This window comes from Babylonia areolata, chromosome 21, assembly GCF_041734735.1.
Source record: "Babylonia areolata isolate BAREFJ2019XMU chromosome 21, ASM4173473v1, whole genome shotgun sequence".
In the NCBI taxonomy this organism is placed as follows: domain Eukaryota; kingdom Metazoa; phylum Mollusca; class Gastropoda; order Neogastropoda; family Buccinidae; genus Babylonia; species Babylonia areolata.
In genome coordinates this window covers 12,551,115-12,579,054 of record NC_134896.1, presented here as the reverse complement: position 1 = coordinate 12,579,054, position 27,940 = coordinate 12,551,115, and the positions used below count along the sequence as shown (strand labels likewise).

Below are 27,940 nucleotides of genomic sequence, written 5' to 3'. Positions count from 1 at the left end.
ATTAAACAACAGTCTGGGACAGGTGTGACCAGACTACAAAGACATTGCTTAAATTTCACCGTTTCAGTCAGGTGTACAGTATTAGACAAAAGAAAAGCCGTGTAAATGAAACACAGCTGTCTGACAACTGGGAACGATGATCTCTCTTGGCAGTGGTTGAAACTCTTTTATTCTTGTTCAGTTAACTCTCTCCATACGAACGGCGAAAGAGACGACGCTAACAGCGTTTCACCCCAATTACCATCATCAAATTATTGCAAGCGGAAGGCTCTTATACTGAAGAGGTGAATGTTGACAAAGAATACCACAATTGTGACGACGGAAGCTAAAGGTTGGGTCATTCAGACACCCACTGGACATCCGAGGGGTCTGTGTAGAGGAGAAGAGAGGACTGACCGTACTGAGTGAGTTAACCACTGCTCTGGTAAGATTTCGTCAAACTGTGTGTGTGTGTGTGTGTTTGCTTAGATGTGTGCTGTCCGTTTGTCCATCCGTCTGATGAATGCATGTGTGTATGTAAGTACATATGTATATATGTATATTCATTGTCAGATGGTACTGTAAGTTTGTTAGTATGATTGTAATGCACATGCTTGAAAGAAAAGAACCTTTTTCACACTGTGAAAAAAAATTATATGCTTACAATAAAATTGGTGTTCACAAGTCCCAAAAAGAGACTGTCTGACTCACTTTGTTCTCATCCTTTTGAAATACTATCAAATGATGAAAGATGATGGTTTACAAAACAGTGGGCAGGAGGAGAAAAATGATGTGTGTGTGTGTGTGTGTGTGTGATTTTTAGGGATGTGTGGTTTGTGGGCGGAATGTAGAGTTTCAGCTAAAGGGAGCAAACCCTGGTAGTGACAATAGCAGAGGGAGTTTTTTTCAATAGCCTCCCCTACATCTCAGATGGACGACCTTCCACACATTGATTCCCCCTTCCTGCCCCACCCTACCACACACTCACACATATATAACAAAAGAAAAAGGGGAAAGGAAAGAAAGGCCAACAATGAGAGAGAGCGAGAAATTGTGTGGACATGTGCTTTTCTTTTTTGTGTAGGGATGCAAGTCATCCGGCATATGCCGGAAATCCGGCACAGAACATCTTGACTTTGGGTAGTTTCTGGCATGGAGATATTCTGTTTTGGTTGTTTCTGACATGGAGAAATTTTGTTTTGGTAGTTTCCAGCATGCATAAATTTGTGCAGCCTGGTCGCCCTTTTTGATTTTTCTGTCGGGTTTATCTTCAGTGATGTCATTTTGCATGTGTCGAAACTCGAACTGAAAAGAAATGTCACAGAAGAACTCAAATTCAGATCTGTCAAATCCATTATGTTCTTTACTTGCGCTTGGATTTGTGCAGCCTGGTCGCCCTTTTTGATTTTTCTGTCGGGTTTATCTTCAGTGATGTCATTTTGCATGTGTCGAAACTCGAACTGAAAAGAAATGTCACAGAAGAACTCAAATTCAGATCTGTCAAATCCAGTATGTTCTTTACTTGCGCTTGCATCTGGATAATGTTACGACAGCTGTGTAACCGAAAATTAACTCATCAGAATAATTTTAACATTGGTGTAACGTCAGAACAAACTGCAATCAAGTGTAACAAAATACAGCAAAATCGTAACAGTTGGAATCTCTGCATGAATGAAACTCACACCAGGCCACAGGTCTTGACGAGTTTTGTGCATGTACATGTAAAGCGCTTTGGGCTCATTTTGATTTTAAAAAAACAAAAAAAAAAAACCCACTGATGTTATTATTACTATCATCACCATCATTAACATTTATGTTTTTCTGTTCCCCTCCACCTCCCCACCCCCCCCACAAGCTCCATAGCCACTACCCCGCCACTTTTTTGGTGTGGGTGTGTGTGTTTAATTAAAGCATCTTGGCAGTGTCATTTACAAAATAATGGACAGTTTGTTGGACCTGCCGTATTGAATTAAATCATCTGGTTAATTAGTGAAAGGGCGATTTCTTTGTTGGTCCATGCTGAGAATGTACACACACACACACACACACACACACACACACATGGACAGTGACATGACACAGTATCTCTTTATCACGAATCCGTAACAACATACATGATTTTGTAATTTCAAGTTTATTGATCAATGCGCTGAAATAGGCAAAGCATCAAAGAAACTGCAAAAGGATATTGAACTCAATGGCAAACTTTCTACTGTTTCTTTTAAAGTATTTTCGTTTAATTTTGAAATTTACACAATTCTTACAAATGTGACTTCAGAGATTATAATCCAATGTGTAGGCTAGCTGCATCATATCATGTTAAGCAAACTGTTGAGGCTACTTCTTCTTCTTCTTCTGCATTCGTGGGCTGCAACTCCCACGTTCACTCGTATGCACACAAGTGGGCTTTTACGTGTATGACCGTTTTTACCCCGCCATGTAGGCAGCCATACTCCGTTTTCGGGGGTGTGCATGCTGGGTATGTTCTTGTTTCCATAACCCACCGAACGCTGACATGGATTACAGGATCTTTAACATGCGTATTTGATCTTCTGCTTGCATATACACACGAAGGGGGTTCAGGCACTAGCAGGTCTGCACATATGTTGATCTGGGAGATCGTAAAAATCTCCACCCTTTACCCACCAGGTGCCGTCACTGTGATTAGAACCCGGGACCCTCAGATTGACAGTCCAACGCTTTAACCACTTGTTGAGGCTATGAAACCTAAAAGATCTTACTGAACAGCATGGGAGTCAATCCAAACCTTTCGGCAAGTACTTACAGAAAATAACAAAAATTTTCACAAAGAAGATGAAACTGTCTGAAATGATGTAACAACTAACTTTTTTTTTTTTTAACAATTATGAGCAAACAGCTCAAAGGTTCCAACCCAAAAATACAGGTATTCACACACACACACACTCGCATCCACACTCATGCATACATACACATGCATGCACTCATGTACACTATCAAGCATACAAATGTGTGCTAACACCCCACCCCACCCCCCACACACACATACTTATACAGAAGCGCGCACACACACACACACACACACACACACATTATACACATCACAACTAGTTCAAAATAAATACAAGACATGCATGCAGGAGTTCCACGACTGTAACCTGTTCAAGGAATGTCCACCTTCTAAAAAGTCACACAAAGAAAAAAAGAAAATTCAAATAAACAGAACCACTCCCAACAAGCATTTCATTTTTTTTTTTTTCTTCTTCTTCTTATTTTTCTGGTACATTGTTTGATCCTGGTGGAAACTGCACAGTGATTTCAGTTACTTTCTCCCACTCTCTCTCTCTCTCTCTCTCATTACACAAATGACATGCAAAAATTATGAATGCATATGTTTAAACATTATATGAATTAATTTCAAATCTTTGAAATGATGTGAGCAAGGGAATAATAAAGGGCAGTAAAGATCGCTTACTGTCACAAAGCACCAGACTGTGACACAGCAATAGCTCATGATAATGATATAAAATTAAATTATCTATTAAACAAAAACAACCATGTGTGTACACATGTTTTGCATGCTCATGATAATTCACCACACAAATGTGTTGCATACATCACAGATGCACACGGTGAGACACACACACACACACACACACACACACACACAGAGCCTTTCTGGAGTGAATACAAAACTTCTCTCCTAAAATTACAGCAATAACATTATTTTCAGCATAAGCAACATTATGAGCAGGTGAAGTGCGTGTCAAACTGAACGCACAAAAAAACAAAAACTTGACAAAAAAAAAAAAAAAAAAAATTAAAAACAGAACACAATCTAAAAAGGAAAACCACTGGTCCTGGCAAAACACAGATTAAAGACTAACCAGAATTAAAACTACACCTGCCTAACAGATTTGTTCTTTCATGTTGGTCTCCCAAACCACTAAAATTACTCTGATGATTGGTTCCCTCAAATTAGAAACAACATAAACTTATATCTAAAAACCGAACAAAGCTGTAACAGGCTACTCACAAATTCTGCATGACCATTCTGAACAACTCTCCTAAAAGCCTAGAATTGGCACTACCAAAATAGCAAAACATCTCATCAATCTTTGTGGCTTAGAATCTGATTCATGTCACATGCCAGACGAAGTGACACTCAACGTCTCACAGGGAATCACGCATTGCATTTTTTTTTTGCCTCAGTTCATTCTGATCCTGCCATCGCTAAGCACCTCCAGATAAGCAAGCAGAGAAACACAGCAGCATCAACTATCTGATAAATTATCATGAGGAGATGGAGGGTCGATCATCACTGCTTGTCGTCTTCATCGTCCTCCCCCTCAGCATCAACTATCTGATAAACTATCATGAGGAGATGGAGGGTCGATCATCACTGCTTGCCGTCTTCATCGTCCCCCTCCCCTTCGCTGTCAGAACCTTCATCATACATGGTCTTCAGTGGCTCTTCCGTCATCAGCAGTCCCTTGTCATACAGCGTGGACGCTATGCTCAACTGCAAAACAGCATATATCATCACAGGGTGCACATGGGAAACAGAAATTTGATGAACAATGCGGATTCAAAAACCCATATGAATTCTTTTTCTTTCTTTTTTTTTTAATCTGACACAAAGTAAAAACGACATGAGGAATATTTTTTACTGATGACCTTGACTCCAATAAAGATCACCAGAAAAGATCATCCGTAGGAAATGTTAGTGTCAGATATACCCGTGTTAAGTTTCGTCACGAGTTCTTACAGGATTTCTTGAAAAAAAAATAAGATTCAAAAAAGACAACAACAAAAATCCTAAAAACAAGGTCAGCTGATAAACTCAGTCTTTAATAAGCTTCTTTCATTCATATCGAAAGGTCTGCATTTGCAAGTTACCAGCAGTATTTTGACTTAAAGCAACAATACCTATTCAGGAATTTTTTTAACTATTTCAAGCACACAGAAAAAACAGCTTTTCAACTCAGCCTTTTAAAAGTTTTTTTCATTCATATTATCAAAAGGTCTGCATTTGAATGTTACCAGCAGTATCTTGACTAAAAGCAACTGAATATATCTATTCAGGCAATTTCAGCTATCAAAAGTAACAATAACAAAAAAACAACAACAACAAAACAAAGTTCCAAGCGACACTCAAAGACACTGAAGCAACCTCACCAACACATTCCCACAGCAGTACCCACCTTTTCCTCCAGCGTTTCCAGGGGCAGACATTCAATGGGTACATATTCCGGGTACACGTCAATCAGATACTCCACTGCAGGGGCCATCTGTTCACAATGACATCTGCATTACACATCATGATCCAAGACTCTGCATGGAGAGTGAAGTATTTGAACTGGAAATTAACCAGGCAACCATGTGTTTGTTCTGTTTTGTGCATGTGTTCTGTGTCGCTTGCTCAGGATTAAAGAGGCTATGCCAGTCTTGAATAAAAGCTAATTTGTGTCTGCACATTTCTTCTGTCTTTGCTGCTGTGTGCACATGTCAAATGATCAGTATAAGGACAGGCCCAGCGCTTCCTTTATTGAGGAAGTGTCTGGGTTTGTTCCAATGTACCTTTTATTTACCTGTGTGCAAGCTGAATCGGTAGCATAAGCAGCACTGACTTGAAGTTGTGTGCCTTGTGAATGAAGAGAGTTACCACTCTTTACTATTTGAAGTATTTAAACAGTTTCGTTTCCTTTCTTGTTCCTTTTCTATGTAGTTAAGTATCATTTATTTATATCACGCCCACAGAACGATAAATTTAAGGTTCAACATTTCTTTTATAAATCAATAATAAAACAACACAATAATAACAATTTGTATTTCATTTTATCACAGATTTCTCTGTGTGAAATTCGGGCTGCTCTCCCCAGGGAGAGCACGTCGCTACACTACAGCGCCACCCATTTTTTTTTGTATTTTTTCCTGCGTGCAGTTTTATTTTATTTTTACAATCGAACAATAATAATAATGACAAGACAAAGTAAACTGAGTGAAAAATCTCACAATCTGCTACATTTCTTTTCTTTTTTTTTTCCCTGGACAAAATGGAAACGAAAAACACTTTTTTTTTCGCTAACAAGTCTGCATAACTGTCTCTGCAAATTATATCCCAAAAATTCTTGGCACTTTTGGAAACCTTTTGTGTCAATCTTACTACATTCAGGTAACAGTGTGGTAAACAATAAGTAAAATTCTATGCTTATGACTGTAATTACTCCTTAAAAAAGCAACAACAAAAAACAACCAAACCTAAAATGTCACCATATTTCCCCAAGCTTTTGTGGCGTGTACTGTGGGGAGATTTTAATGTTAAAACTGTTAATGTTAAGTGCTGAAAACTAAATCTCATGTGTGCTCATTCTTACTTTTGTTCTTTTTGACAGTTTTGTCTGAGTTTCATGTTTTTCTTTATCTGCTGTTTTGCATGTGTGTGTGTCTTTTATCTGCTTGTGTGTGTGTGTGTGTGTGTGTGTGTGTGTGTATGTGTGTGATCTGCTTCTGTGTGTGTGTGCGTGTCCTTTATCTGCTTGTGTGTGTTTGTGTGTGTGTGTCTGTGTCTTCGTATGTCTCTATGCGTGTCTCTGTGTGTCTGTATGTATGTGTATGTTGTGTGCGGTGCGAGTAAGTGTGCGCGCGCTTGTGTGTGTGCATATGCGCCTGTGCATATTTGCGTGCATTCCTGACAAAAACCAAAGAGACTCACATTCAAGAAAAAAAAAAAAAAACCAAAGCCCGTACCTCTGAGGAGATTTCAATGTACTGTGGTGTGTTGCCGTGATACACTCGGGCATTCTCCAGTGAGTGGTAGATGCGAACCTCATCCTCCTCAGTCAGCATTCTGTCCGCAAGGCCAAAGACATTTTCTTCAGGTTCGAACACCAGTACGCAAAAGCACGAGCATCCAAGAAATAAAGACTGTACTGTCTTTTTCTTCCTTTTTGGTATCACAGACCCGTTATCGCTTAGAGCTATGTGCAGTGTACATTAGTGACTACAGTGCTGTGTGTGTGTGTGAATATGTGTACATGCATACAAAACGTTTGAATACAAACACATGTCTGTGTGTCTGCACGCATGTGTGAAAGACACCTATGTTCAAAACAGTTAACACTTTCTCTCATCAATGTCCATATTGTTTCTGGCTTCAATTCATCATTTCTCATTTTGTATGAATGCCATCCATATCTGTAGAAATAAAAAAATAAAAAAATATATATAAAAAAAGAACAGAACTAAATAAACTGTCTGTAACCAAATTCACTATATCCAGTGCACAATATTTAGCTTCATACTCTTGTCAACAAAGCTTTCAAAAAGCTTTAAAACCAAGGATATGTAAAAAAAAAAAAGCTCATACATGAATCAATCTCAATAAAGCTTTAAGAAAAACAAATATACGGGGGCAAAAAATTATAAATACATGAATCAATCTCAAAAAAGCTTTAAAACAAAGGATATATGGGCGGGGGGGGAGCACAGTACCGTAAAGTTCGGTCTATAAGCCACGACTTTTTACTCCAGCTTCAACCTCTGCGGCTTATACAATGATGCGGCTTATTTGAGGATTTTAACGATCCCGGGAGTGTCACATTCTTGTCTATTCTTGACTGCCCTTCAACTCACCAAAATTATGATTTCTGTCCATGAATTTTTGGATGAGCTTCAGGATAGTGTGCTAACTGTTCACGTTTTATAAATCAAATCTGCACACATTAAAGCCTTCAAATCAGCATTCAGCTCTACTCTGCTCAAGCGTACACCCTCAAAAAGCAATGTTATGCCTATGATGCAGCCTTCAAATTGAAGGCGATCGACCTAGCAGACGACAGTGCAAGCGACGAACCAGCAGTGACCTCCACCTTCATGTTCATGAAGTGAAAGCGAGGCTGAAGTCAGTGACAAGACGGCGGAGGAAGCTGTGCTGGTTCTCTTCAACTCGGACACTGAAGATGAAGATTTCAGTGGATTCAGTGAACAGGAAGGCATTGAATAAATGTGACTATCCCTAAATTATGGATCTAATTTTCGTTGTGTTTATTTATTATTTTTTTGTGGCGCTAGCAGTATTTTCGCTTGCTTTTCTTTGTGTTGCTCCCGCTTGTGTTTATTTCATAACCTACAGTATCGACAGCTTTTCTTAATATCAGTATGTGTTCCGGTACTGGAAATAAGTGCGGCTTATAAGCCAGTGTGGCTTATGTATGTATAAAGTTCAATTTTTTCCAAAATTTAGTGGGTGCGGCTTATATGCCAGTGCGCTCAATAGACCGAACTTTACAGTTTACAATCATGAATGAATCTCAAAAAAAAAGGTTTAAAAACCAGGGATATATTTTCATATACTTTCATATAACTCAGGTAATTTGCAAGAGAGGAAATGCACATAATCACTCCACGGCGAAGGATGAAAACAGTCATAAAACCAGGGATGTACACATTTTCATATACTTTCAAACAACTCGGGTAAATGGCAGGAGAGGAACTGCACATGAGCACTCCACGGCGAATGATGCAGTCGTAAAACCAGGGATGTATACATTTTCATATGCTTTCAACAAACAACTCGGGTATTTGCGAGAGAGAGGGACAGTACCTGAGCACTCCGTGGCGAATGATGCGAACAGTGGTGTCTGGCTCCAGCTCCACTACGCCTCGCACTACCTCCTCCTTGGGGCTCCAGAACTCCCCTGCCCCATGAATGGAGCATGACTTTTCTCCTGCCGCCAACAACACACACTGTCTCCACTTAGATTCTACACCATCAGCAGACACATCTATTTCTTGCATGTTTGCGTATGCATGCATGTGTGAGTGTGCACGTGCATGGGTCAGCACGCGCGAGTGAGCGTGCGTGAGTGCACGCGAGTGTGCGTGCATGTGTGCGTGTATGTTGTGTGCTTAGTGTCTGACTGATGTGTTATTGTAAAGCATTTTGAGAGATTTGAAATTTCTATGACAGGCACAATACTAATAGCTGAGTGATTAAAGTGTGAACTTTCAATCTAAGGGTCCCCGAGTTCGAATCTCGGTAACGACTGGTGGGTACAGGGTGGAGATTTTTCTGATCTCCCAGGTCAACATATGAGCAATCCTGCTTGTGCCTGAAACCCCCTTCATGTGCATACGCAAGCAGGTCAAATACGCACGTTAAGATCCTGTAATCCATGTCAGCACTTAGTTGGTTATGGAAACAAGAACACACCCAGCATGCACACCCCTGAAAACGGAGTATGGTTGCCTACATGGTGGGGTAAAAACGGTCATACATGTATGGAATTCACTGCCTTTTTCAATCCTCCACTCCCTCACTCTCACCCTTAACAACAAATCTAAAAATGTTCCCTTTTAAGCAAGTCTCTACTTAATCAAAAGCATTCCGTACCATATCTGTATTTTTTGGATATCCACATCTGTTTCTTGCATGTTTGCGTATGCCTTATTCCTTGTGACAGAGGTACACTTGGTAAGAGACATATTCTATTCTATTCTATTCTATTCTATTCTACTTATACTGTATTTGTGTTTGTATAAGATTTCCGATTCATGTTTGTTCCTTTTCTGCACTGAAGTCTTCACCCCCCTCCTCCAAAAACATTCCTTGTGACCCTGGTACACTTGGTAATAGACATATTCTATTCTATTCTACTCTTTTCTATTCTGATTATGCTATATTTGAGTTTGCATATGATTTCCTATTCATGCATGTACCGGTTATGCACTATCCCCCCACCCCTCCCTTTCCCAATATTCCTTATGACCTTGGTACACTTGGCTATAAAGACATTCTGTTGCGTTCTAGTCTAGTCTAGTCTAGTCTAGTCTAATCTACTTATGCTGTACTTTTGTATATGATTTCCGACTCATGTTTATGCCTTTTATGTACTCTTCCACACACACCCCCTTCCCTGGTACACTTGGTAATAAAGATGTATTGTATTTATTGTAGTCTAGTCTAGTCTAGTCTGGTCTAGTCTAGTCTACTTACCCTGGGTCAGCACAGGGGGCAGAGCGTCGTGGATAGCCGTCTTCCCCATCTGGTCGCAGGCAGCGTCCAGGGGGAGGTAATTCACCAACGACTTCACCAGTCCCTCTATCTTTTTCTGAAACTGCTCGCGCTCTGAGCTCTCCTGCAGCAGCACCCAGACACACAGAGAACATCCTTTATACTGTAGAAAAATGGTTTCTGCTGTTTTCTACCCATTTACAAACATAAAGATGGGAATGTATTACTCCTCACACAGATGCAGAGAAAACAGTCCTTTATAGAAAAAGGGTGTCTGCTGTTTTGTACCCGTTTACAAATAGAAATGTATTACTCCTCACACAGACATAGAGGGAACAGTCATTTATAGAAAAATGGTTTCTGCTCTTTTGTACCCATTTACAAACATAAAGATGGGAATGTATTGCTCCCCACACAGACATAGAGAAAACAGTCCTTTATAGAAAAAGGGTTTCTGCTGTTCTGCACCCGTTTACAAACATAAACTGATAAAGATGGAAATGTATCGCTCCTCACACAGACACAGAGAGTACAGTCCTTTATAGAAAAAGGGTGCCTGCTGTTTTGTACCCATTTACAAATGGGAATTTATTAATCCTCACACAGACACAGAGAGTACAGTCCTTTATAGAAAAAGGGTGCCTGCTGTTTTGTACCCATTTACAAACATAAAGATGGGAACTTATCACTCCTCACACAGACAGACACAGAGAGAACAGTCCTTTATAGAAAAATGGTATCTGCTGTTTTCTACCCATTTACAAACATAAAGATGGGAATGTATTACCCCTCACACAGATGCAGAGAAAACAGTCCTTTATAGAAAAAGGGTGCCTGCTGTTTTGTACCCGTTTACAAATGGGAATGTATTAATCCTCACACAGACATAGAGAGAACAGTCCCTTATAGAAAAAGGGTTTCTGCTGTTTTGTACCCATTTACAAACATAAAGATGGAAATGTATCACTCCTCACACAGACACAAAGAGAACAGTCCTTTATAGAAAAAGGGTTTCTGCTGTTTTGTACCCGTTTAAAACATAAAGATGGGAATGTATTACTCCTCACACAGACATAGAGAGAACAGTCCTTTATAGAAAAACGATGCCTGCTGTTCTGAGTGTAATTCATCAACATCCATTTTTCATACACAAAAAATGGGGAATGTATCGCTCCTCTTAGCTGTAAGCCCTTCTCCAGTCCATCAATGATCGGTGCCCCCCCACCACCCCACCCCACCCCACCCCTCCACCACCTCCTGATGTTCACACACCGACACTCACACACGCAAACATGCCGACACACACACACAAACACACACACAAACACGCACACACAAACAAACACGCGCACACACACACACACACGCACACACACACACACGCACACACACACACACACACACACAAACACACATCTAATGTACTCAGCATAAGCAGTTCCACTGACAACGTAACCACACTGTTCCTACTGGTTTATGGAAAACAGCACACTTAACGTTCGATTTGTCTGACCTGAGAATTCCCAATTCACCATTTCTTCAATAACTCGTACACACACACACGTACACACACACACACTGGCACACACACACACACACACACACGCGCGCGCGCACACGCACACACACACACAGGTAAATCAAAGCGGTCAATGCTGTGTACTCACTTTGTCCTGGTGAACAATGCCCATGTAGTTGAGGTAGTCGCGGGGCAGACCACTGCGGAACTCCACGTTCTCCTCTATAGCTGTCGCAAGGGCTTGAGGAACCAACTGCTCAACATAGGTTCAGTTCAGTTAACTCTCTCCATACGAACGGCGAAAGAGACGACGTTAACAGCGTTTCACCCCAATTACCACCATCAAAATATTGCAAGAGGAAGGCTCTTATACTGAAGAGGTGAATGTTGACAAAGAATACCATAATTCTGACGACGGAAGCTAAAGGTTGGGTCATTCAGACACCCACTGGCCATCCGAGGGGTCTGTGTAGAGGAGAAGAGAGGACTGGCCGTACTGAGTGAGTTAACTACTCAAGGAGGCATCACTGCATTCGGACAAATCCATACATATATACGCTACGGCACATCTGCCAAGCAGATGCCTGACCAGCAGCATAACTCAACGCGCCTAGTCAGGCCTTGAGACTTAAACAAAATAGAACTGAGGTAGAACAGAATAGAATAGACTGGAATAGAATAAAATGAAACAATAAAATAGAAAGGAACAGAATTAGCTTTTATAACCAAGGCAGCACCAAGGTCATAAGGAACGCTGGGGTGGACAGTACATGAAAGATTCAAACATGAATCAGATATTATATGCAAACGCAAGTACATTAGGATTTTATACATATACTCATACATTCATCAGCGCTTCTGCATGCGCACCCTCACTCACATGCATGCCATAAGAGCGCGCACACATACACACACAAACACACACACACTAAGAGCATATCAACGTGTGTGAAATATGATGCATGCGACAGGCTGATCAATACGCATAATAAAAAATAATTATGATGCATGAGACAGACAGACAGAAAGACACAGGCACACAAACACACACACGCACACACACACACACACATGCACATGCACACACACACGCACACAAAGACACACACACACACACACACACACACACACACACACACACACACACACACACCTTCTCCAACAGATCTCCCCATGTGTTTTTCTGGTAACAGGAAAATGTCACATGCAGCGAATGTTTGTCCTCAGTGGCAGAGGCCTGCAGGAAAAAAGAAGGAAAAAAATTATAAACAAAACGATGAAGAAACCTGTGCAATAAATGACAAAATAATTAGCTTCTGCCATCTCAAGTCTCTTTGTTTGGTATTTTATCATTCATCATTCTTTCGAACAGAAAATCACTCTGCTCATACAAATATAAAGAAAACATTTGTAACTGATTTAGTAGTGCTGTTAACAATGGTAGGCCTACTTCCAATGACTGAGGGTGGGGCATACGGGGGGTGGGGGTGGGGGGGATAAGAAAAAGAACAGCCAAACAAACAGTAGAAACAGTGTGTAATTATCTGATAAAGATAAGTTGAAAAACCCACTCTGCTATCTCAATGCATCTTCCTCACCATATCAACTAAGTCATCATCAGCGTAAATTCATTACTGGCTGTTTTTTTTATACTGTCTACTTCTACGTTTGCTTGTTGTTCTGTGTATGCATGTATTTTTGTTTCATGGAAATATAACCATCTGTAAGAAGAAGAAAAAAATGTTAAGAGGAAGTGAAGGAGGCGGTGGGTTGGAGTTGTTGAGAGGGCCAGAAGTAGAGGGCCCAGAGTGTCCGCGAATCAATTGCGATCACGCCTTAATTTTAGCCTGATCGCCCAATCGAGCCATATAATTATGTGACCTGGTTGAAGACATAATTTGACAAAAGACCAGAACGCCAGAGAATCAACAGACAGACAGAAAATACGAAAAAAAATTAGCTGTATGAAGAGCACAGGAACAGGATTCAAGATGGCTGCCAGAAAAAGAGGAAGCTAGTCAGGGATACAGAGGGGAGGTAACCTACTTCCAGGAGGTTATCAACCGTAGCTACTTTCGCTTTCCCCGCACAGGCAGATAGTAGTTTGCACAGGACAGGAATCAGACTCCCTGCCAGAGTCTGCACCAGTGGGTCACGGTAAAGTATGTGTATTGAAAATAGGAAATTTTCTATCTAAAATTACCTTTAAATAACATACTTACCGTGACCCAACTAGTGCAGACTCCGGCAGGGGTCTGACATTCCTGTCCTGTGCAAACTACTATCCGCCTATGCGGAGAAAATGAGAGAACTACGGCCAATAACCTCCCGGAAGTAGGTGACGTCCCCTTTGTCCCCCTGGCTAGCACCCTCTTTTGCCGGCAGCCATCTCGACACCTGTTCCTGTGCACTTCATACGGCTAAGTTTTTCGCATTTTCTATCTGTCTATCGATTCTTTGGCGTTTCTGTTTTGTGTCCAATTATGTCTTCAAACAGGTCGCACAATTATGTAGCTCGATTGGGAGATCGGGCTAAAATTAAGGCACGATCGCAATATAAATAAAAACATCACGAGGCAGGCTGCTGTCCAGTACCTGGTGTATTGTCCCACGGGGGAAGTATAACAGGTCTCCTGCCTCCAGCACCACATCCAGAATGGGAGAACCAACGTCATGCATTGAAAAGTTCTCTGCAAAAAAAAAAAAAAGCAAAAAAAAAAGTCACGAATACACTGTCAACACATGCTCATTTCCTCTCACAATGCAAAGTAAATCTTGTACCCACAGCCTTTTCAGTTATAATAATAATAATGGATACTTATATAACACACAATCCAGAAATCTGCTCTAGGTGCTTTACAAAAACGCTTTTGTTAACATAAAACATCTATGTTACATACACACACCAAAATGTGACTACACACACACGCACACACACGTACACACACACACACACACACACACGCTGCATACATACATTTTAACATACATGTGTATCTAACAGCTACCCTAACACATACGCAAACATAGGCAGGCACAAACAGCAATGCATAACAATGTCCAAGGGAATATTAGTTCTTGAATCTTCAACCCATTTCCAGAGTAAATAAGATTGTGCAGCTGTTCATCATCTCATTACCAACATCATCATTATGAAATTGGATCAACCATTACTGTCAAAGTGTCATTATCATTAATAACAAAAAGAAAAAAGAAAATTAATTCACTGATTAATCAATAAGACTACAACCATGCGGCCATGCAAATATGTCTGAAATGCATAAACACTCTTGTGCACTTGCTTTGCTTTGTTTGGTTTGGTGTTGTTAGGTTGGGTTAGGCGCCTTTTTTACTTTTCTTTTTTTGCGCCAACAGGTTTTTTCAAGCAATTAAAACAGCAGCCTGAAGAGCAACAAAGTGGACCACTTTCTACCAGTGATGAGAAGTCTGCATTTACTGAAACTGTGAACAACATGATCAAACACCACTTGTCATGAATTCCAGAATGTGAACAAAATCCAATGTCAATTCTAGTATAAAAAAAAACAAAAAAAAACAAATACACACATACATTTTCTAAAAAAAATCACACATACACACTCATAATGACATATACTTGCATAGGTTAAGTGAAAACAACAGCAATTTCAAAGATAAAAGGGGAAATTAGACTCACTGCTTGAATATCTTGGCAATGTCTCTTCATCAGACCTGTTGAATAAATACAGAAAACAAAAACATTCCATATGGTGTGGGGCTTTTTTTTTTTTTTTTTTTTTTTTTTTGTAAACATCCTTTCATATGCTGATATGCCAGTCCAAATATACATGCAAGAAATTCCAGCTTAAAGGAAATTTTCTTCTTAAAATTACGTTTAAGTAACATACTTTACCGTGACCCACTAGTGCAGACTCCAGCAGGGGTCTGATTCCTGTCCTGTGCAAACTACTACCTGCCTATGGGGAGAAAACCAAAGTAGCTACGGCCAATAACCTCCTGTAGTAGGTTACCTCTCCTTTGCACCCCTCTTTTGGCTTAATTCAGTGATCACAGATGTCACTGATAGCATCAGGCCTCTGTATATCAAGTGTAAGAAGAAGAAAAAAAAAGCAGACTTGTACAACTGCAATGAAATACCTTAGATTTGGTTCTCTGAGTGTGTATGTGTGCGTGCCTGAAATCTGATTGAATGACACAGGAAATGAATGAGCGCCTAATGGCAGCCATCAGTCGGTTCTGCCCAGGTAAGCAGCCCAATGTGCAAATTACCCCGAGTTTGTAAAGCGCTCAGAGCTTGGTCTCTGACTGAGGATAGGCGCTGTATCAATATCCATATCATTCTTCTTCTCTCTTCTTCTTCTTCGTTTGTGGGCTGCGACGGGCGCAATAGCCGAGTGGTTAAAGCGTTGGACTGTCAATCTGAGGGTCCCGGGTTCGAATCACGGTGACGGCGCCTGGTGGGTAAAGGGTGGAGATTTTTACGATCTCCCAGGTCAACATATGTGCAGACCTGCTAGTGCCCCCTTCGTGTGTATATGCAAGCAGAAGATCAAATACGCACGTTAAAGATCCTGTGATCCATGTCAGCGTTCAGTGGGTTATGGAAACAAGAAAATACCCAGCATGCACACCCCCGAAAACGGAGTATGGCTGCCTACATGACAGGGTAAAAACGGTCGTACATGTAAAAGCCCACTTGTGTGCATACGAGTGAACGCAGAAGAAGAAGAAGTTTGTGGGCTGCAACCCCCACGTTCACTCGTATATTACATGAGTGGGCTTTTGTGTGTATGACCCTGTTTACCCTGCTATGTACGCAGCCATACTCCGTTTTCGGGGGTATCCATATCATCAAATCATCAAGCCCTGTCCAGGTCAAAACACCAAAGTCCTGTCCAAGACTTCAATGCTATACACAGAAACTGGAAGAGGAAGGTTAAAGAAGCCATCAAGACAAGACAGCCTAACCTCAACTGTAACACTGGCCTGGAACTCCCTCCAATTCATGACAGTCTACTGTAAATGCAATACTATGGTTGGGCGCCTGTGGATTGGCGACACTGATGCCACAGCTGTGAATTCATTTCACTCACAGCCTGACCAAACCGCCAAGCTTTCCTGTGCTACTTGTGCTGAGTTAGAATGTGCAATCAAGTTCAACTTTTGATTCTAAGTTGTGACTCTTCTACTATATGTAATGAAATGTTACTTCACATGAACACACACACACACACACACACACACACACACACACACACACACACACACACACACACATGCACATGCACACAAACACACACACACACACACACACACACACACACACACACACACACACACACACACACACTTGTGCTGAGACAAAATGTGCAATCAAGTTCAACTTTTGATTCTAAGCTGTGAAACTTCTACTATATGTAATGAAATTTTACTTCACATGAACACACACACACACACACACACACACACACACACACATGCACATGCACATTCACACAAACACACACACACACTTGTGCTGAGTCAAAATGTGCAATCAGGTTCAACTTTTGATTCTAAGTTGTGAAACTTCTACTATATGTAATGAAGTTCTACTTCACATGAAACCACACAAACACACACACACACACACACACACACACACACACACACACAAACACACGTTCATTATCAGGACCTGGGATTGTAGAGTTTCCAGTGCTTCTTGCCCTCGAGCTGAATGATGAAGGCTTCAATGTCATCATAGTGTGGAGCAAAACCCTGTGTGCCAGGTGGGGTCAGATACCTGGAAAGGTAATATATAAATAAATATATAAAAAGGCTTCTCCGTTCAATCATCCATTTGAATAAAATCAAAGGCATCTTCATTCAAACATCCATTATTCAAATGATCAATCTGTTCATAATATCAGGTATTTCACAATGAGCGAGACAGCAGTTTCCACAATGTATAGACATGTCATACACATTAATTTCAAACTTACATATTAGCTCCCACACTGCAGTTGAAATGTTCTTGTAGGACAGATAGTATTTTCCACACGTTGCGGCTGTACGTTTGTGGATTCAAAAATCGCACTGAACAGCCTTTCTGTAACACAGAAGATCCGATAAAATAAAATAAGCTGTAGCAGCATGAATATTATTTCTGTTATTTTGTCATAAATCTACCCCCCCCCTCCCCCCCCCCCCCCCCCCCAAAAAAAAAACGTTTTCCTGAAAAATCTTTTCTTAGTTGTGAAAACTTTTCTTTGGATTTTTGGTCAGCCTCTTTGAAGGAGAAGAATCTGCCTAAAGATTTTGACTTCAAAGGAAGAACATCCAAAAACTAATGAAAAAGACAAAAATTCAAACTGAAAGCATTCCAGCACAGTTATGTCAGTAATAAACGAAGTTTAGGAAGCTCTGCTTGAACATTTCTTTAGGAACTGAAATAAAATGATAACCTGTTTTCATTCTGCAGCAATGATCAGTCAGCCTACTTAAGAGGCAAGGCCTTCAACACTCACTTGTGATACACTTTAAAAAAAAAAAAATCCAAGCTTTTTATGTATTGAGTATAATTTCAAAATGTAATGTTTAAGATGAGAAAGATCAGTTTAAAGCAAATTAAGTCCCCTAGCATTAATTACAGAGTAATTTCCCTTTTTTTTTTTACTATCTGCACCAAAACGTTTGCAAAAATAATTAGAAATTCCATGCTTAGCAAAAGAAGTTCCTGTTTGAACAAAAAATGATAATAATGACTGCTCTTGTTGTTGTGTCAGAATATCAGATCAAAGTGCCAAGTTTAGAGAATACAAAAAATATAAATATAACAGTAAATGTAGATGTTTTTTTTGTGCCCATCCCAGAAGTGCAATATTGTTTTAAACAAGATGACTGGAAAGAACTGAATTTATCCTATTTTTATGCCTAATTTGGTGTCAACTGACCAAGTATTTGCAGAGAAAATGTTAATGTTAAAGTTTACCACGGACACACACACACACACAGACAACCGAACACCGGGTTAAAACATAGACTCACTTTGTTTACACAAGTGAGTCAAAAAGACACGCCATCACCTACCTGATAAAAATCCCAAACCAGGGGTGCATGGGCTCGACCGACTGGATTGTGGGTCTCCCGTTTATCATTGATGTAGCTGGTGATGTCGATGTTCACACCAAACTGCAGAGTCTCCTGAAGCCAATTTACTGAGAAATGAACTTCACCACCAAAAAACACCAGCAAGATCACAAGGACAAGCACATCTGTGTGTGTGTGTGCGCGCGCGCGCGCGTATCTGTGTTTGTGTGCGTGCGTGTGTGTGTGTGTGTGTTTGTATGTGTGTGTAAGTGTGCATGCTTGCAAGTGTGCATGTGTGTGAGTGATTGCTATGCTCAAACACGATTTTTGTTTTAAGGAAAAACCTACTTCCAGTCATAAAATTCAGAGGGTAGAATCAGCTGCCTAAAAATCCACACATGTATACATGCATGTGGGTGAATACACACACACATGCATACATGTACACATAAATGCACACAAGTACCTATAGACCAAGCCAGAAGATAAAAGATCAGGCGGAGAACCCTGTAACAACAAATGTAATAACTTCCCTTTCCTATATAAATATCTAAAGCAAGAGATAAACATGTATATAACAAAATGAATGGTTATTCTACCTAGAAAAAAAAAGAAATAAATAAAGCAAGAGATAGACGTGTAAATAATCAAATGAATGGTGAGTCCACCTTCAGAATTAAAGCAACAGATACAGTATATAATCTAATCAGTGGTGAGCATACATAAAAAATGAAGGCAAGAGATACACACACATGCAATCAAATGAATATTCATGATCCAGATAACAAACAATCGGCATCCAAACATAATCACATTCACTGTCACCTGGAAACATATCACAGATTCAACCGACTGATTAATGTGATACATACACTGAACACAAATGACTACAAAAGAATTGTCCATTCATTGAAAAACAGATGAAACAGTGTGTGTGTGTGTGACCAATATAAATTGATCCTCTCACTAACATTTATTTTTACTTCAGGCAATGAAGAAAGTCTCACATGCGGCACTGTAAAAAATGATAATACAAAAAAACAATAAAACAAAATACATTACAAAAAGGTGCTCTGTGGAGTTGACTTGCATGCACCAAATCATACCTGTCTCAGAATCTTGTCAAACTCTGCAGTGCTGAACCAACCACTGTTGTAGTCTTCCATGTGGCGCCTGACTAGCAGTGGCTTCTGTTCCCACAACTCTCTGTAAACAAAAAGAAAATGTAGACGGTATAAAGAACACAGATTTGTCGTCAAAGTGTCAGTACAGCAAAAAATATTGGTGGATTTATCAATTATATCATCTAGATTTTAGATTTCCTCATTCTGTAGAATCTATAAGGAAACAGATTTGTGGTTTAATTGTCAACACAGCAGTTGATGAATTTTAAACAAAAACAAAAACAAAAAAATCTTTCATTAAAACAATAGAATCAATAGTATCAGTCCTGCACTCACTAAGTGGAGTGTGAAAAAAATGAAATCTTACTTGAAGAACCTGTCGGCAGTGACAGGATGGATCAGAACATCAAACATCCTGGCTGCCTCCGCAGTGCTGTCGTGCATGTACGGTACCTTCCTGCTCACCTGCTCAAACCAAAACAAGGTTCAGTCAGTGAACAGACACTGAACATGTGCATGTGGAGAGGAGATTTGAGGGGAGGGTGGCGGTCGCAGGGGTGGGGGTGGGGGGTGGGTTAAGAGAAAAAAGTTTGTGCGTGTACTTGTTTGTGCATATCATTACCACGCAAGTGTGTCAGAGTGAGAGAAAGATAGAAAGAAAGTTGTGCATGCCATTCATATTTTATCAATACCAGCACAAAAGCTGTTTGTTCATATTATTATCATTCAAGTATGTCAGAGTGAAAGAAAGATAGAAAGAGATTGTGCGTGCCACCCGTATTCATCAATATCAGCACATAAGCATCTACTGCATCCTTTGTCAAGTCAGAGGCTTACTTTAAATGCAAAGCAAAAGTAGATCTTCAAGATGATATTCCATGAATATGCTTTGGTCACAATTTCTGAATGAGGTGGTTCTATCCTCAGAAGCATCAGTTATCACAGTGCCTCTATCTTTCTGGTATTATTCACTTTGATATGACAGAAAATGAAGAATAACGTCTCTGTATTGTATTATTCAAAGAGTATTCATGCATATCATGTCTCATTCACTTTACAAAATTATTCTGTGATCAGAGTATAGTTGTGGGATCAGAACTTACGTTACAGGAAGATTCTGGGCTTGCAAAGTAATCATGGGCTTGTCGCTTAAATCATAAAATTCAATGTTCTCAGGGTTGTGAAGGGGTAATAGAAAGGCCTTCTAATCCCTGTGTTTACCTTTCCGTCCATCACTGTTTCCTCACTGTCAGAAACGGTGCTCTTTTTCTTGCCCTCCCACCGGTTATCATTCTCTTCTCCACTGTGAGAGCTGGACTCTGATGTCGTTTTCTTTTTCTTTGCCTTGGATGGAGCACTGTCCCCTTGAAAATCTGTTTGTCTTTTTGTCGTTTTTCCATTGGTCACGGCTTCAGAGCTTTGGGCATTAGCATCTGTAGTGAGCTTCTTTCCGGCTGGTCCTGACTTTGTTGCTGCTGCCTGCTTGATTGGTGCCTGTGATCGCAGGTTTGTCTGAGACGCTGGTTTGGATGATCGGTCCACTGGTGGTTTCTGTGGTGCATGGATGCCTAAACAGCACAAATAAAAAATAAAAAATCTGTGATCTATGACTGTACAAATACACAGGATAAGGATATGGTTGGGCTCAAAAAATCAGTCTCAGCTCTGCAAGATTTCTACTACTTTAATATATATGAGTCTCAATTTAACTTCATGAGCTGTCAAATCTTTAATTTCTGCAAGATTTATACCACTTCCAATGATTGACAGAATCTGTGAATATTCTTCATGCAAACAACTGCTATATCACAAATAAAACATACATGGTTATTGTATTGAACAAGGATTAATTCCAGTCACATCTCCATAAAAAAATAATAAAGTACAAAAACATGTTTCAACGACACATGCCAGGGTTACTGAAATGCTAATCTGAAGTTCATGGAACAATCCTTTAATGTCTGACAAAAGGCTACATAACGCATAACAGATGCCAGAACAGAGAATACAACAGAACAAAATAAGTCTTTATTACCAAGTGTACCAGGGTCATGGGGAACATAAGGGGGACAGTTTATCAGTGGTACAAACATGAATAAAAAATCTCATACAAACATAAATACAGAAGGATTTTGTGACACATATGCATATAAATGCAAGTGCAAGCACACACACACACATGCAAACCTCCCCCAACACACACACACACACACACACTCAGAGCATATCAGCAACTGTAGTGATGAACCATTCCAACCTTGCTTTGCGCCGTCTCCACTCTTGGCGTTATTTCCCACCGACTTCAGAGATGTCAGGGACACCTGACGATTGCTGTCACCGGCCACATGAGGGCTGTCCTCTTTGCTCTTCAGAGTTGTTGGGCGATTCTTCTGCCCGGAACCCCGCATGCTTGATCGAATTGAATTCTAAAAGATGACACAGTTTGCTTTAGTTAGATATCTATCAAAACTATCTACTAACCATGAGATCAGAATAATTATAATGACATTAGACATCAGGCAGTTCTTCTGCCCTGAATCCTGCTGTCGATTGTATCAAATTCTTAACGAAGGCAAAGTTTACCTGTCAAAAATTATTGAGCAATAAGATCAGAATAATGATAATGACATGTTGAGAACAGAAATAAAACATGAAATACAAAAACAGATTTGACAAAACATAAAAGAGTACACTAAGTAATTGTTGTAATACTCATCAGTTCCAAAATATGGAACAAAAAGTCATGACCCAAAACACATTAACTTTTCTTTAGACCAAAGAAATCGGTCACATTTTCTGATACATGCTTCCTTTTTCTGTTTAAAACGGGTTAAAATCAGTCGATAAAGACTTTCCCAAAAAAGAAAACTACAAAATAAGTGTAAAACTAAAAGATACATGTATACAAATAAAACGTGACATGGCATGCACAAGGCTGGACCTAACAGATACAACAACAATTACACAAAAATACTAACAGAAAAAAGTGTAGGTTTTGTCTCTCTTTAACAACATCCACAACTGCTAATACATAAAACGCATCAAAAACAAGACAAACAATAAACACAGTCAGTCACACATGCACGCACACACACATCAACTGAAGACAAAACAAACAAAAAACATACCAGGAGTTTTTTCCCTTTGCCCACATTCGGTGTAGCATGTTTGGAACTTTGTGCAGGTTCTGTAGGTGCTGTAGGTGTGTCCATCTTTTTAGCCTAAAAACAAGAACCCTGAGAGTAAGATAATGACATATGAACATGTATAAGTTCAATTGTGGCAGGTCCACTTCCTTTGCATTAGCTGTGCTTGACTATGTGTGTATACATATGTATCTGTACATAACTACATGCATGTATATGAATGTGTATTGTGTGTGCGTGTTTATGCAAGTTTGTGCCTGCCTATGTGTGCGTATGTGTTAGGGTAGCTGTGAGATACACATGTATGTTAAAATGTATGTATGCAGTGTGTGTGTGTGTGTGTGTGTGTGTGTGTGTGTGTGTGTAACATTGATGTAATGTTTTATGTTAACAAAAGCGTTTTTGTAAAGCACCTAGAGCAGATTTCTGGATAGTGTGCTATATAAGTATCCATTATTAGTATTACTATTATTATTATGATAGTTAATCCTATCTGACTATAACCATAAATACACCAGCGGAGGCAACTGCTGCCCCAATTATCATGGGTAAAATCATAGTGGTAAAATTTAGTTTAAAAAAAAAAAATTCATAAATGAAAAAACTATCTTTTGTTGTTTATTGCCCTGTCAGCCAGACAGGACTACATATCAAGGCTATGATTTTTAAGTACCAGTCCCACTGAAACAGAAAAAACAACATTTTAAAAAATACTCTTGGAAAAGAAAATTCACCACAAACTTATGCAGTCAGATTCATCCACATAAACCTAGGACAAACTTCAGATACTGACCATAAACAAACCAAAAATTGCCAACAGGCACCTCAGAAAAAGACCCAAAAAAATATCCAAGGCTTTGTAAAAAAAAAAAAAAAAAAAAAAAAAAAAGGTTTGATGTCCGGACAAGCAAGGAAAAGATGACAGAAAGAAAATAGAATACATAGGTTTAGAAACTAAGAGAGTGACAGAAAAGAGGAATCACAGTGGCTATTCCATCGGTGCTTGGGTGAACCTCTTTCACTGTTTCAGAAAACACCATTCCCTCAATGGCTCTCTCAGCCAGTCACAGAGCACATTTCTCTTTGACCAATCACAGAGTGGGTTTTCCATTCAAAGCAAAGCATCGTGAACATGGAGCTCATTCAAGAAGCCAGCATTACCAGCTACAATAAATTTTATAGTGTTTTCAAAGCAATTCAAAATGTCAGTCTAAGACTGTTTCTGAACCCAAACCCTAACCCCCCAGAGCAACTGTCAAAGGACAAGTGGAGATTAATTAAAAAATTATGACCATCCATCACTTTGATAGATGCCATCTTAGATGGCTATATTCTTTTATTAAGGAAAAAAAAGTGTTGAAGGATTCTGAAATTCGCTCTCATTGGGATCTATGCAAAAAAAGCAAGCTTTGGGTTGATCCAGGATCAACGCCAAGCTACTCCAAAAAGGAAGTGAGGAAGTTTAAACTGCCCACTGGAAAACGACCAAATATGAGGAATGCTGTGGCACTGTTTACTTCTAGCATATTGCTTGATAATGAATTATCAGCTGATGACTGAAAAATGTAGGAGAATTATCCAGACCGGGGGAATAGGATATCATAATGCACTTCTTCCAACCACCAGTAAAATTTTCTAGTACAGAATTTCCAAAATATTAAACAGAAGGAGCCTCGGCATCCCTGCATGAGTGGACTGTTGACAGTCAGAAAATTTAGACAAGTTAGAGGTAACTTTCAGTTTGGAAACTTTCACTTTGTCAGTTTGTGGTTCATGATCTATTTTGTGCAACACACACACACACACACACACACAAACACACAACAAAATGATTAGACTGACTCAAATCACGTGTCACCAACTAATAGACACTGCTGGCGTCCACACAGAGCCCCATTCCAATGCACAGTTTCAGTTTCAGTTTCACTTTCTCAAGGAGGCGTCACTGCGTTCGGACAAATCCATACACGCTACACCACATCTGTTGAGCAGATGCCTGACCAGCAGCATAACCCAACGCGCTTAGTCAGGCCTTGAGTGCATGCTTACATATTTGTGTACCTATGAAAGTGGATTTCATTTTACGTAATTTCGCCAGAGGACAACACTCTCGTTGCCATGGGTTCTTTTTCAGTGCGCCAAGTGCGTGCTGCACACGGGACCTCGGTTTATCGTCTCATCCGAAAGACTGGACGCTCAGTTTGATTTTCCAGTCAAACTTAGGAGAAAGGGCGAGAGCGGGATTCGAACCCACACCCTCACGGACTCTCTGTATTGGCAGCTGAGCGTCTTAACCATTCTGCACAGACAGAACCAGACTCTGAGAACGTGAACGTTAGCACGTGCAGTTGTTTGTTGATTATTCTCAGTGGGATTACCGTCATTTATATCTAGACCGTAAGTGAGGCCTTTATCTAAATCAGACACATACATATATGCACAGTACCTTCTTGTCACTGTTTCCTTTGCTGACAAAAACTGAAAAGGCCGAAGACTTCTTCATGTTTAAATGTTTGAGACATGTGTTGAGAGCAAAACGCAGACGGAAGTGAGTCAAGGGAAATCACTTTGAACTTTAACACTTCCCACCGAAAACTCAAGAAAGCATCAATCAACATGTAAAAAATTCTGGGACGTAAACTTCAAACATATTTGCACGTTAAAGCACACACACACACACACACACACACACACACACACACGTTCTGCCGGAGTGACGTGACACACTCAGTGACCGTGAGACACACACCGTGGCACCGACGGCCGGGTGACAGCACTGCAGTGACACGCATGCACGCACCTGGCACACACACACACACACACACACACACACACACACACACACACACAGAGAGAGAGAGAGAGAGAGAGAGAGAGAGAGAGAGAGACCGAGAGAGAGAGCACGAAAACTGACAGACAGAAAGAATGAATGAAAATACACACACACACACACACACACACACACACACACACACACACACACACACACACACACACTGTGACATAAATACGCGCGCGCACGGTGTGTGTCTGGGTGTATATGTGTGTGTACATATCATTCATTCTTTCTTTCTGTCTGTCAGTGTTCGTCCGTCAGTGGGCTGCGATTCCCACGCACTGACTTGTATTTGAATACGAGTGCACTTTTTATTTTTACGTGTAGGCTATGTCCGCTATTTTACCCCGCCGTTATACGGCACCATTTTACAATGGCATGCCTAGCTTAGTATAGTGAGTATGGCCGGTAACCGGGCTGTCTTGCCTATCAGTCTGACACCGATGTACTCAGATTCGTAGGCCCCCTGGAACCCGGCTCACGCTCCCGCGGCCAGAGTTCTGGATGCTGAGCATCAGATGCCCATAAACTGACTTGAATTCAGTCGTCCACAAATTCATCCAGTGCATCTCCTCCCTCCACAGACTATCAATATCAAACTGGTCGCATCCGTTTTCAGTTGAGGAGGCGGCCAGATTCAACCGCTGACGTTTTTCCCTATGCTCGTTTCAGTGGGCATACCCTATCTTCATCTTTTTTGTTGGGTTTCTCTTCCCGGCGTGCCACGGTATGTCTTTTTGTCCTGTGCTTTTTCCATGTCTGTCTTTTCTGCTAGGTTTGTCTGACATTTTAACTTGACGTTTGAGTGTCGGTTGTTTCGCCGCGGGGGTCCACCTTATGTCTGTCTACTCTCTCTCAGTTTTGTCTGTGTGTCAGTACCACTGTCTCTCTTGTTGTGTAGTACCCCTTGTCTCCGCCTACCCTTGTGTGTGTCAGTGTCCCCCATGTCTGGGCTATCAGTGGCTGTCACTGTACGCTTAGTCTCTATCCTTCTCATGTCCTGTATCCTCTGTACAGCCTGGGTCCCCTCTGCTTCTGTTACCTGTCTGTCTCCTTTCGTCCCTCCTGCCTCCATCTCGCCCCAATGTCTCTGTCCACCGTGTTTGTGTGCTTTATACCTGTCCCCTCATCTGCCTCTCTTGCCTGTATGTATTTGTTACCCTTTCTCTACGGTCTCTCTCTGGTCCAGTCTGACTAATCTCGTCCTGTGTCTCCCCGTTCTAATCTCCACTGTATCTGTCTCCATTCTCTTTCTCGGTATCCCCTTGTTAGTCCGTTTTGTCTCTGCCGGCCTATCTCAGTCTGTTTGCAGACCCCGGTGTCTTCGTCTCAGTCTGCTTTCCCCGGCCGTCAGTATCAGTTCTCAGTCTGTCTGCCCAGTCCCCGCCCCGGCCGTCTCTGTCTTTCGTGTCAATGTCTCCCTTGTTTCTGTCACTGGCTCAGTGCAGTATCCCTGTCTCAGTTTCTCAGTGACTCCCCTGTTCCGCCCAGAAGCGATAATTGAGTCTGTTGTAATCTGTCTGCCAGTCCCTTTCTCTCCTTTCTTCTTTAGACACCGGCGGCCTATTCTTTGTCCAAGTGTGCATGTAGATCGGCATGAGCATTTTTACTCTTTTTTTTTCCGACGAAAGAACAATGATCAGTGAGGAGACAGGAAAGAGTGATTGGGAGACAGACCTCCAGAGTGAGAGCCGGAGACTGAGGTGGATCAAGTGAAGAAGAGAGGTTGAAAATAAAGTAGAAAAGAATTGATACCCCCAGTCTACAACTCAGTTAGCGAAAGGGAGCAAACCAAGACGGCGACAATACACACACACACACACACACACACACACACACACGAAAGCTGGCAGATTCTCATCATTGCACCTTTTTGTGACAATGATCAGCGAAAAATCACTGAAGAGCACTGAGTAGGGTACTAGGCCTACAAGTATAATGGAGCTGTCAGTATGTTCGTAAATTTTGGACTGAAAAATATACAACCGCACTGCAGTGTCTGACGGCCGAGAGAGTTGTACTCAGTGCTGATTCTCCTCATTGCACCTGGACCTCTCCGGTTAGCGAAACGCTCCCCGGGGATAAACCTCCGACCGGCACGACAGCTCCAGCCCGTCATTTACCGCTACTTTGATCCCTCACACTAAAAACAGGAATCAATACATGAAAAATGATAAATGTAACTCCGCCCCCGTCATTTACCGCTACTTTGATCTCTCACACTAAGAACTTGATTCAATACATGAAAAATGATAAATGTAACTCCGCCCC

At 40.7% G+C, this 27,940-nt stretch overlaps 1 protein-coding gene across 2 annotated transcripts; it reads right to left on the bottom strand.

Moving 5' to 3' along the window:
• Positions 1-2,101: 2,101 nt before the first annotated feature.
• LOC143296306 (ribosomal oxygenase 1-like) lies at positions 2,102-25,410 on the bottom strand. Of its 2 annotated transcripts, XM_076608159.1 has the most exons (19): positions 25,280-25,410; positions 22,816-22,908; positions 21,945-22,113; positions 20,909-21,255; positions 20,055-20,152; positions 19,670-19,769; positions 18,564-18,677; positions 17,477-17,583; positions 17,170-17,277; positions 15,169-15,203; positions 14,088-14,182; positions 12,646-12,729; positions 11,641-11,745; positions 9,956-10,097; positions 8,564-8,687; positions 6,709-6,808; positions 5,163-5,249; positions 4,368-4,480; positions 2,102-4,286 (listed from the first exon to the last, which is right to left on the bottom strand). In XM_076608159.1, exons 1-19 carry the CDS (start codon positions 25,334-25,336, stop codon positions 4,277-4,279), a joined length of 2,088 nt encoding a protein of 695 aa, XP_076464274.1. In that variant the 5' UTR covers positions 25,337-25,410; the 3' UTR covers positions 2,102-4,276. The 2 variants fall into 2 exon arrangements, with proteins under 2 accessions (XP_076464274.1, XP_076464273.1); XM_076608158.1 differs by having other exon boundaries at positions 2,102-4,480.
• Positions 25,411-27,940: the final 2,530 nt, after the last annotated feature.